Genomic DNA, 12,008 nt, shown 5'->3' with positions numbered 1-12,008 from the left:
ATGTGCTTTGAGCGGGGCTAATGATACTTGCTTTATCAATATCACTAAAAAGTTCTCTCTCCAACTCTTGCAGCCATTGCCTGATGTATTCTGGATTTTCATCAAAGATACTACCATGTATAGCTCCTCTTTGGCAATCTGATGTATGATCCCCTGTGAGATTCTCACTAGATGCGGATTTCTGGAGGGAAACAGAACTCTGTACAATAGGCATGCTAGGATATTCACCTCCACTGGATACCAGAACTTCGGCCAATGTAGTGGGATTATAGGAAAAATCTTGAGAATGAAACACAGCAGTATTATTTGTATATTGATGATAAGATCCAGCACTGTGACATGTTGAGTTAGATATTCCCACAGAATCCATAGGAGACAACTGTGAAATATTGGCTATAGATTCAAACAATTCCCCAATTTCGTAGCGCAGCCAGTGCAAAATATGAATTATGCGCTACGAAATCACCTGGACAATTTCAGCTTTGAAATTTTTTTCTTGAGTGATAACACTCTTTATGTTTATTATCTCATGACTTGGATTTTGAATTGACATATGGTAGTGAGGTAATCCTTGATGAAGAAGAAGGTAAGCAAGTTATCAAATATCTATTCCATTCCTTATCATTTCCAATTTTTCATGAATAAAATTCTTCTATTCAGGTTACTCATGAGATTTGTGCAATCTACCCATCCTTGGATGTTCAATCAGAAGAATCTTATTACATGGGTAACCTATTTGTTGAAGATGTAAATTGTGAACAAATCAGTGATGCAGGTGGTTTCCATTTGGATAGTAGTGATCTCATTCAAATTGTTGATGGTAACCATCCACGTACCATGCATGATCTGATTCAATCTATAAAATGCAATTATATAATTCTTGAAAGTTCTAGGACTCATCAAGGAGTCGAGGCACTTCAATTTCAGTTATGGTTATGTTAGGTTCTTGATACTCTAGTAAGATCCCTAAAATAAGTCAACTTTGTGTTTTCTCGCAAAATTCCTTTTCTTCGCATGGTTTAAATGAATGCAAATTCCTTCTTGAAAGATGTTTGTTATTTCGAATATATCTCTTGCAACTTTCAAGATTTGGTTTCTCGTCGGATTAAAGATTTTGTTTCAATTGATCTTTCCTCATGTAAATCTCTTATATAAAACTCAAGTTTGGAATGTATACCTTTCATGGATGAGCGAAGTTGTGAAGTCGATCACTCTAAAGACTATCTTCGGTTGAAGGATTCATACTTGTCACATTGTTTTGAAAGTAACCAACTCCTAATCCTTCTTGCGAATAATTTGATAATGTTTATTTTCTTCATGGCACCAGATGTCCTCTTCAATGTCAATGAATGATTTTGTTATGTGTTGAATCAAATTCCTCGTTCTCGTGCACTACATCTCAACTAGTCTAATGTGTTTTCCATACTCGCATTCCTTTTTAATGATTATGATATCAGTACAGTTGTATCCAATCACAAGCAGATGGTGTGTCAAATTCAACATATGAGGAAGATGATTCTTTTGTTTGAAGCATTTTTAAAGTTGTGCAAACTGATTTATCTTTGATGTCTCCTAACCGAGAATCATATGCCTTAATCACCCCATATGATCGTGGTTATTTTTCTGATAATTGTCATTTGATTGATCATTTTCCCACTATTGTACATAATGATGGTTGTCTTACATTAGTTGATATTTATGGTTTATCATCTCAATATTTAGATACTTTTCAAGTAGTTAAGGCACTTCAGCCTTTGCTGATGGTTATGTCAGGTCCTCAATATCTTGACAATATTTCTGAATATGATCATATTTATTTTCCCTCGAAAGATTCTCGTCTTGATTCCACAGTATTAATTGAAAATACTTTTTCCCAATGATTTCAAGGTTTCCAAGAGCATTGTTTTGAATTTCATGATCCAATCTATCATCAGTCAGATGCATCTTACTTAGCAAGCGTATTTTCTAAGAGCAAGTTCCGATCTTTCCTGATGTTTGCTAAGCAAGACAATATAGATGTAGGTGCTTTCACAAGGAGTTATAGAGGTTTGTATGAATTTTGTTCTAGTCAAAAAGGTAAGGTGGAAAGTTGAGTAAAGTGAGGTGATATGATAATTATTTATTTCTTTAAGAAATACCTTCTATTTGTTGTGTGATATAATAAATATTTTATCTTTTATGAAGCACATTATTATATATCGGTTGTAATTGCTCTTATATTTGTGTTTACAGGGCGAGACCATTTATGGTAGCTTCAATGGAAATATCAGTACACTTATCCCTGACCTTTGAGCTAGTTATGTTAGGAGTAGGCTTAGTTGTATTTAGTTTCATTTGCATTGCATCCACCCTCTACCCTACTCTCCATTGATTCTTTGCATTTGTTTGTTTTATTATTGTATATTTGCACGTTGCTTTTATGTCCCACCCCAATTTTATTTATTTTTCGATTTTGTTGGCTTATCATGTATGTTCCTTTGGTTTTATTTAGTAAAACTTCACCTGGGAGATGTTTCTGTTAGGCTCAAAACACTTGTGGCAAAACTTGAAAAGGGGAAATTGTGATGACGAACAATGTGTGGCTAATTTGTTACCTCTTCTCTATCTTGGGTTTATATATCTTTAAATTTGATGATCTATGAATGGAAAATACGATCCACTTGAAATGAAAGCCTTTTTATTGAACTATAAAGCTCATACCCATTTTACTATCCTCGTTCCTCAACTCGGTATTGTAAGTAAATAGTGATTTTCTTACTGAACCAATCAAGTAGAGAAAGGATAAGGGAAAAATCTAAATCATGAAAACCAATATCAGAGGTTACGTAAATACGTCTCTGAAGGGGAAACATCATCTGCTATAAATAATTTTGGATCCCTATTCAGCCCATTGAAAATAAATAAGTGTCGATGCACATTCATATTAAATAAATAAATAAACTATGAAAGAAGAGAAAGGCTTCATGTGCAGGGAGGTGAAACAAGTGACTTCATCAGGGTACTATCCAGGATCGCTAGCATCAAAGTAATGCTTATTCTCTTGTAGTGACTCTGTCAGGGTACTTTCTAGGCCTACTAGCAGCGGAGCAACACCAGAGATGAAACTCATACTCTAAACATCTTAAACTCATCGTGCATATTACCCTTTCCTAGATCGAAATAATTGTGATTTGGAAATCCTTGATATGTGTTTAATTGAGTAAGGGAATGGAGGGGACTATATCCATAACTGGGATAAGTAGGGAATCCAAGATAATGCGTAATATGAATCAATACTTCCTGAAATACTGAGACCTTGCACTTAGAGAATTAAACCTAAATAGAGAAGTTGGAGTTCTACCAGTGTGTTGCCAAGTGTTGTCACTGCGATCAACACCCTCCAAAAATTTTCCCACACTTGAATTTTGGAGCCTACTGAGAATATTATGGTTTATCATCCTATGGCCACTCCATGGTCATTTGATGTTTTGTAAATTGTTTAGGCCTTCTTCCTAGTTTTAACTGTTAAGTCACTTGCACACACATGCTCAATCTTCGATGAGTTCATGAGAACACTTCCTTCATGCAAGCTTGAATAGGCATGGCACCAACCATCAAGACAATGCTTTTTTGATTTTCAACTCATGTAAACAACCAGTACACACTTTTGTTGACAGTCTCCCTCACCTTGGTTGCAATTGTACTCCTATATCTATGAGTGTTCTCAACTATCGCTTTTGCACTCCTATATGTTCACAAGTGCTACTTTCACTTTCGTGGATATCACTTTTGCTTGATTTTTCCTTAACAAGTGTCATACTCGTGTTATCTTCCCTCTGGCATGTGTTTCCTTCAATTTTGTTAACTTTTGTAATTGTTTCTTTGCTATCATTTCAAGGTGTGATTTTTGTTCATGGGTCTTGTGCATTCGCTTGGATTGCATCAATGGAATTCATGTGTGTGATCAATGTTTGAGTTTTGATTAGATGTGTTTCTCTCTTTTACTCTAATTGTCTCACACTTATCCATTTTGAAGCCCTTTCTTGGTCCTACTATTCAATGCAAGTTGTAGAGTGATCCAAGTTGATCTTCAAACAAAATGGCATGGAAAAGCTCAAAATTCAAAGTGGCAGAAAAGCAAGTATCTTGACATCAAATCAAAGTGATCATCACCCTGATTCCAACAATGTGAACGGCACTCCAATCCGAGTCCGGATGATGAAGTTATGGCAGAGAGAAGATTGCCTTGTTCCTTTGGAAAATGAATCTTTTTCCCTAAAAAATGGGTTTTTAGCCTTAAAAGGGAAAATCGCATCGAAAGAAGTGCGAAGGGCGGACGTAACGCAAGGCATTTAAAACCCCAAATCAGCGGTCACCGATATATCGGGTCGGAGGAAGGCAGGATATCAGTGACATCGGGGACTCAAGACATGCAATGGAGTGATCGGCATCGGCAGATCGGGTCGGCGAAACACAAGGCATAAGACTAGGACCTCTAGATCATTGCAATTGTGATATGCCAATCAACGATGCACGTTCTTCGTCGTCGAATCGGAAAACAGATCAACGGCTAGGATTAAATCGGCGATCCCAGATACCAAGGGGCGATGCGATAGCGACATGCGATGCAATTTGGACCGTCCGATCAAGGAACACATCAACAGTCCAAATATAATCGGCAGATCAGCATATCGGCGATCGACGATCGTCGATCCCCCAATATACAAGGCCATTGACATCAGCAATAGCAATTTGTGATAAAGGGCTGAACCCTCTAGGTCTATAAGCCCGATTTGATAAAATTTGAAGTCTGGGGTTTTTGTTTTTTAGTGTTTCCACGTGTATTTGTGTATAAACAAAAAAGGCCTATTCTCAGGGTTTGTTGTGCCCTCCGATCTATTCGATAGAACGACTTCTATTCTAAACAACAGATCCTGATTTTTAAGCAGCATTATGTTATAAAACCCGAGGAGCATGGAAAAGTACGAAAAGAGGATTTTTTGCACGCAGTTCGAGGTAGAAGCAGTGCAAGAGGGGCGAAAGGGAATTTGTTCTGAATTGGGTATCCATTTCTCCATCTGAAGTCTCCATTTCCCAACCATTTTCCAGAAGGGAGGTATAAGACTCCTTTTATGTAACTGATGATGGTATTCTCTTATTTTCATGCCATTCAATGAATGAAATCCTCCCCATTGATCGAGCAAGGCCCGAAGACATAGTCCAAGTTGGACGAACTCCATTATCAAGTCTTGTTGTCTTATTTTCATGCCTTATGTGTTTCTTCTTCTTCTTTCATGTGCACATTAAATCTCTATGGTTAAGCTGCAATTTTCACATGGGATTCTTTTAATACATCTATAAGCAAAATATTCCTAGATCATAGAGTCATCATCGTTCTCATTATGTAATGAAGAAAGCTTATCCATGAGCCTCATTGACCCATCTTTCCTCCCATTCTTGTACACTATGTCTTTTCTAAGCTCTCTTCCCTATCACAGTGCATTATTACATCTTAAGGATAAGTCACCTAGCCTTGTGCTACATCCATCAGTGAAAAGTGCATTCTAGATGAACAAGTAGCCACTAGTGGAGAGAAATTCACCCTTTCAAGCCTGAGTGCACTTCAAAACAATGAAGTGCACTTCAACACAATGAAGCACACTTTGAAAAAATGAATCACACTTTGATGAAGTTCACTTGAAACGCTCGGTGAAAAAGTGCACTTCAAAAGAACAAGGACCTTCTCTTCCCTAAAAAGTGCAATTTGGAAAAACAAGGACCTTCTCTCCCCTAAAAAACGCACTTTGGAAAAACAAGGACCTTCTTTCCTAAAAACGTGCACTCTGAGAGCCTAAGCGAACTTCAAAACCATGAGCACATTTTGGGACTATGAGCACACTCCTTCGACATGAAGAAATGCACCCTCTTAGAGAACATGTCTCACTCATAGAGCACGAAGCTTCATCCTTCCCTTTTAGCGTATGTCACACTCACGAAGCACGAAGCTTGACTGCACCCCTTTGTCATGAATAAATGTGCCCACTTAGAGTGCATGGCATACTCATGAACACAAACATTCATCCTTCCCTTTGATCGCATGTCACGCTCTTGAAGCATGAATCTTGAGCGCACTCTTTTGACATGAAGAATTGCACCCTCTTGGAGCACATGTCACACTCATGAAGCATGAAGGTTCATCCTTGCCTTTGAGCACATGGCACAATCACAAAACCTTAATATTGAGTGCACTCTTTCGACACAAAGAATTGCACCCTCTTTGATAACATGAGCAGACCTCAAAGGCTTTAATGTTTTCCCATCATCCCTTCGGAATCCGCCATTGCACCCTCCTTGTCCTTGAGTACATGAGTGCACCTTGAAGGCCTGAAGGCCCGAAGTTTCACTCATTCATATCTTAGGAGTGTGCCCTTGCGCCCTCTTCGTCTCTCTGAGCGCATGAGCACACCTTGAAGGCTTGAACCCTCACTTCTTCGTCCCTTCGGAGTGTGCCCTTGCGGCCTGTGAGCTCTCTCTCTCTTGCTTGAGCACAAAATCAAACCTTGAATGCCTCTTGTGAACCGTGATGAGTTTAATTGTGCCCTCCTAATCAAGCATTCTTCTTTTCACCCTCTCACAGGCCTAACATGAGGAGATCATTCCATGAGCTAGGCAGTGATAAGATAGATGTTTTAAACTGATTTTTCCTCATAATGAATTGTTTTCATTCACAGGAGTACCATCTTAGCATGACAAGGTGATTCTCAAGAGAAAATAACAAGGAGAAAGCATAAATAAACACCTATAGAGAAGAAAGAGAGTTATCATGGAGACATGAAGCAGATCATGGTTCGAAACAAAAGGAACACATTGCATGATGACCCAGAGGATTCCAATGTTGATCCAAGACCCTTTGGAGGGTGAATATTGTTGAAGAATATAACTAGGTTCGGTCTTCATAAATGTATTTAAGTCTCAATCTAATGTATTTTTCAAAAGAAAGAAAATGAAATTTCATTATTATTAAAATTGACTTATTAAAGCATGGGTTTCATGCTTCAGTCAATTAATTTTAGGTCAAAGCCTCCATTGCAGCTTCTAGGGTCTGTTTCAAGTGTCCTTTTCCATGTAATAATGTAAAGAACCCTTCTTGGGAATTATTTGTCAAGAAAGAAATTTATTTTGTATTAAAATTAGTCTTTTAATCCTCCTCAACCAAATTGGCCTCAAAGCTAGACATGTCGGCCTAAAACTGGGTAGTAGAACCACTATAGAATTTTCTGTAGATTCACAAGCTCATGCAATTTACTAAAGCACATGATAAGAATCTATCTCTACTTTCTACCATAGGAAGTCGATAGATTGATGAAAATAATATAAACAAGAAGAAGACAAATCAATGGCACATAACACAATAAGTTTTCCTAGGGAAAGCCACAGCTCAAAAAATCGCCTATTTTTATTGCATTAAATTATAAATATGAGTGAAGATACAAATATTGTTCTCACAAGAACAATTCTGCACAAGTATATCAACTCTTTACCTCACAAGCCTGTTATTAGCCAACACTTAGACAATTCCACTGCCTGCAAAGCCCCTATTTCCTTGTGCAATTCCTAAGATGAATAGCATATATTTAAATGGAATTCATGCTTCCAAAACTACGCAATCCAAACATAGGTCTTTCTCTAATTGCATGCATGATATTTACAACTCAGAAATCACACAACTTATAGTACATTGTCCCTGCATTATGTTAGGGCCTAAATCTACCTCAGGCTGATAAAGGCAGGATCTAGGGTAACATCAAACCACACTTAACCTAGTAGCTAGCCCTACCAGGTCGGGAGAGGGCTCTCTCCTTGTCAATATCAGAAAATATGATCAATAAGGCTTGAGATGACTGATGTAAAGACTAATTTTAGGCTAGGTATATGCTCAGAAGAGTTTTTTTGAATTTAATTTTGGTTTGCTGGCTCAAATGTGAAAGGCAGATTTGGGTCTGGGGAATGGACACAGTCTTGCAGAGGTTTCTATGGGGTGAGGTAGGAAAATGGTTTAGTACTTTGAAATAAGTGAGATGGAGAGTCTTAGGACTGGTGAAGAGTTGGATAGGGTATGAAAGTCTCAAGGATCCTCTCCAAACAGTTGAAAACATAAATAACTAAACAAACCCTAGGTAGAGCACTACAACATCAATGAATTCTACCTTTATCCTTGATTCATTTAGTTAAGCTAAACATAAAGTGATTATGGCATACATAAACACATGTAAACTTTCATTACAAAGCGAAAAACAACACCAAATAAAGTTGCCACAAGAATCCCACAAAATGCTGCAAGCCCTGGTCTATTCCTTTGCCAAACTGCAGAGATGAATGTACAATAATGCTCAAAGCATTCACAGGAGTCCAACCTTTACCAATGACTGAAAAACTACTAGATATAGGCAGAAAAAAACTCATGATAGGCTTTAGGGGTCGAATTCATGAGTTTAGGAGCTGTTTCAACAAGATCTAAACTAAGAACTGAAAAGTAGGCAGTGGAACAGCTTGCCTCTAAAACCTAGGAAACTAATTCATTTAGTTTAAAACTACCTTTTCATGATGTATCTACCTCCATGAGTGAAATTTTAGCATATTTACATCAAATTCCATCAAGTTACATCAAATTACATCATGAGTTTGACTATGAGAGAGAAAAGAGTCAAACTGAGAAAAAACTAGGCGAAAAAATAGAGTTTTTTGTCAAAAAAGTCAATTTTCCATCCTGTGCGTCACGCCTCTGTCCCTGTGCATAGCGCCTTTTTATAGCTGATTTTGGAGGCCTTCCCATGCACCAAATTTTCTCCAAGTGGGATTTTTGGAAATTTCTATCTACCTACTTTCCAGAACATGTGGAATTTCTGAATTTGGTGTCAATTTGCCCCTCCAAAAGTGAGTTCTCCCAACACTACTTCCTGTGTGGCCAAAAAGGGGCAGAAAGGGCATTTTTGAGGTGTTTTTAACCCTTTTGGAAGCTCAAAACTTGACAAAATATCTTGGCCATTTGTGGGCATTCATATTTTTGTATGAGGAATCCAAAAATGTTGAGTATTCCTCCAAAGGAGGTCCCTAGCAAAAGCACGCGCCAAGTGGTGCGGCGCACCAAACAGAAAAATCTGTGTTTTGCTCCAAAAATTCAAAATTGACAAACCGAAATTTCTTGAAATTTGGGTTGAGTGTCCTACATCAAGTGCTATGTTGAGCTAAAGAAGCCTCAACCAAAATCTTGAGCTTGTTTGACTCTTTCTTCCTCCTCAAAGTTTTCCTCAACTTGGCCTACAAGGTCCTTGTTCTTGCTTTGCAAACTATGTTTCTTGCCAAATAATGAAAATCCATGTGCCGCAACATGTCCTTCTCCTTGTTAGCCTTGTCTAGTAGCCTCTCCAAGTGAATTTTCATCTTCTCCAACCAAGACTCCTTGTCATTCTTTATCTCTTGTTCAATGGAATTCAAAGTGACATGGTCCTCTTCGTCATTTTGCTTCTTCAATTTCAACATTTCTAGCTCCATTAGGCTTTGCTTATCCTCCAACTATTTGTTCTCTTTCTTGTTCACCATCTATATTATCCTCATGCATCTTCTCTTTGCCTTTTCTTTGCTACTTATCATAGTCATATTCACTGTCTCTTTCCATTGTTTTCCCTCGGTTTTGAAAAATGTGATTATATATGAATGGTTTGTGGATAATAGTATGGAATAGGATGGAGGGATGGAATGGGAAAAGTGTATGGGGAAGGGAGTGTGGAAAAGTATGTGTGAACAGGGTTTAGGGATGTGAGTAGGTTTTCGGGAGTGAGTAGGATAAGTGTGTAGGGTTTTAGGAAGAGTGTGTAGGGTTTGGTGATGTGAGTAGGGCTTGTAGGGTTTTAAGTGAGTGATATGTTTTGGGGATGCAAATTAGGGTTTGGGAAGTAGTGGTAATTTGTTAGGGTTTTAAGGTTTTGGGGATGGGGAGGTAGGATGAGTGTGAATGAGAGAGGGAAAGGGAAATAGAATGAGTGAAATGTAGTGTGAGGAATGTGAAAATGATTGCAGGGGAGTAACAGCAAGAATGACAACTTTGCAAACCCTAAACAGTTTTTTGCAATATGACTGTGCAACAAACTAGGGTTTTATCTTGCACCTATTAAAACACCATCAATAATGATCAAATCTCTTGCAATGGCACTTAGGGATGTTTTACTTACTTGTAGAATGGTATTGGCAAAGTTTTGGAGCTTGGCAAGATTGATTGGGCAAAAGGCTTGGAGGGCAGGTGCACCGAGCCAAGACACAGGTGTGTCGTGCTCGTTCAAATTGCAATTTAAAACCATCGTTGCGTGCACCACACCTTGACCGAAGGGCATCGCGCCAAGGAACAAGTACGTAGCGCCTTTTGCAGACAAGTTTTGGAGGCCTTCCCGGTGTCCAAATTGGGCACAGGATAGCTTGTTGGAAATATTATTGAGTCTACTTTCCAAAGCAACTTGAATTTTTCAATTTGGAGTTCATTTTACCTATCGAAAGTCAAACCTCCCAAGATGGGTCAAAATGTGCAAAATGAGGCTGCCTAAAGGCAGAGTGCTGTTGCAGTCAACTTTTTAAGGTCTTCCTCAACCCCAAATTGAGCTCATGATAGCTCATTGGAAATATCTTTATGTCTAGCTATCATTTTACACATCATGCAAGTCATTTGGCCAACTAAGCTAGGAGAAATCTTGATTTTCCCAAGGTCACTTCAGAGGTGCATCAATTCTCCTAAGGCAACTGTATTTTTGACATTTCTCTAAAACCATGACACCTGTGTAAAAAGTGAAGGATTTTTTGCTTCCTTGGCATATTTTGGACAAAAACCTCTCTCATTTTTCCCAAATTCATCTTTTCTTGCTCAAAAACATCATTGGAGTAAAACCTATCCCGATGTGTGGAACATGGGATTTGTTGAAATGAAGTGAAATGAAGGGGATAAGGGGCTTCTAAATTCTTGAGAAAAATTTTGGAAGTAGGAAGGGATGTTAAGAAGTAGGGGAAAGTGGAATTTCAAAGATTGAGTGAGGGGAAGGGGTCCAAAAGGGCAAAACACAGGCCTAGCCTAGAAAATTTTCAAATTGTAGCAAGAAAATAGGGTTTGTGCGAAAATGAGGAATTTGAGCGATATCAATGATGGGAAGTGTTTAATAAGGTAAATTAAGGCTAGGGGAAGGTGTATGAACATCAGGATACAAGTTTTGCTGATGATTTGGCCATCCAAGAGAAATTACCTTCAAAACCCTAGGAGAGGGAAATGAACCTTACCTAGGCACAACTGAAGCATGAACAAGGTGTAGAATGACACATTGGAACCCTGACATGATGATGAAAACCCTCTGAATGATAGTAGACTCAGATGGGTGACATGGATCGACATTTGGACAACTTTGAAAGGAGTGAAAACAAACCCTAGACCTAATACCTAGTGACCAAATTTTGTTTGAAGACTCACTGAAATGACAAAATTTGACCTTGACACCTTAAAATCACTTTGTAAGAGCATGTTTGATCACTGGAGGAAGGTTTCAAAGACTGACACTAACAAATTCTAGTCTCAATTGGGTATTTCTCTGAACTGACATGCATGAGTTTCTCATGAGGGGATCTTTAGTTAACTGGAGTAACACTTTTGGATGCATCAGTGCACCAACTGACTATTAGTCCTCTATTAGTTCCATAATTAGTTAGAACTAATTTAACTTACCATAACTCAGTAAGTTGAGTTATCTAATTACAACTCAATTTAAACTCATACTAGACACCTAAAATTTAGGGAGAACATACAAACGACTACAGAAAGACTTCCAACTCGAAATTCATAAGCTAATTAAGTTAATTAAACTTAATTAACTATTTAAAAGTTCCTATGAGAATATAATTTGACTTTAATTCTCAATTTAATTCCAGGACAAATTAAACTGGAATTTCTTGTTGCCATTTCTCAATACTCCCTCTCAACAAGAAAGGGATTATCAGCT

At 38.0% G+C, this 12,008-nt stretch overlaps 1 protein-coding gene across 1 annotated transcript in view; it reads left to right on the top strand.

Annotated features, from left to right (window-relative positions):
• The first annotated feature begins 553 nt into the window (after nt 1–553).
• LOC149139300 (uncharacterized) overlaps nt 554–12,008 on the top strand; it is a 34,479-nt gene continuing 23,024 nt past the window's right edge. Inside the window, exons 1-2 of the mRNA XM_089450674.1 lie at nt 554–564; nt 661–727. Of these exons, the coding sequence (XP_089306800.1) occupies nt 554–564; nt 661–727 (78 nt within the window). The remainder of the gene's footprint in view (nt 565–660; nt 728–12,008) is intronic.

The sequence above is a fragment of the Pinus tabuliformis genome, chromosome X (genome assembly GCF_031772625.1).
Source record: "Pinus tabuliformis cultivar Carrire ecotype Pingquan chromosome X, CPIR1, whole genome shotgun sequence".
NCBI lineage: Eukaryota > Viridiplantae > Streptophyta > Pinopsida > Pinales > Pinaceae > Pinus > Pinus tabuliformis.
The sequence above is the reverse complement of the archived record's forward strand: the minus strand, read 5'-3'. Positions and strand labels throughout refer to the sequence as shown.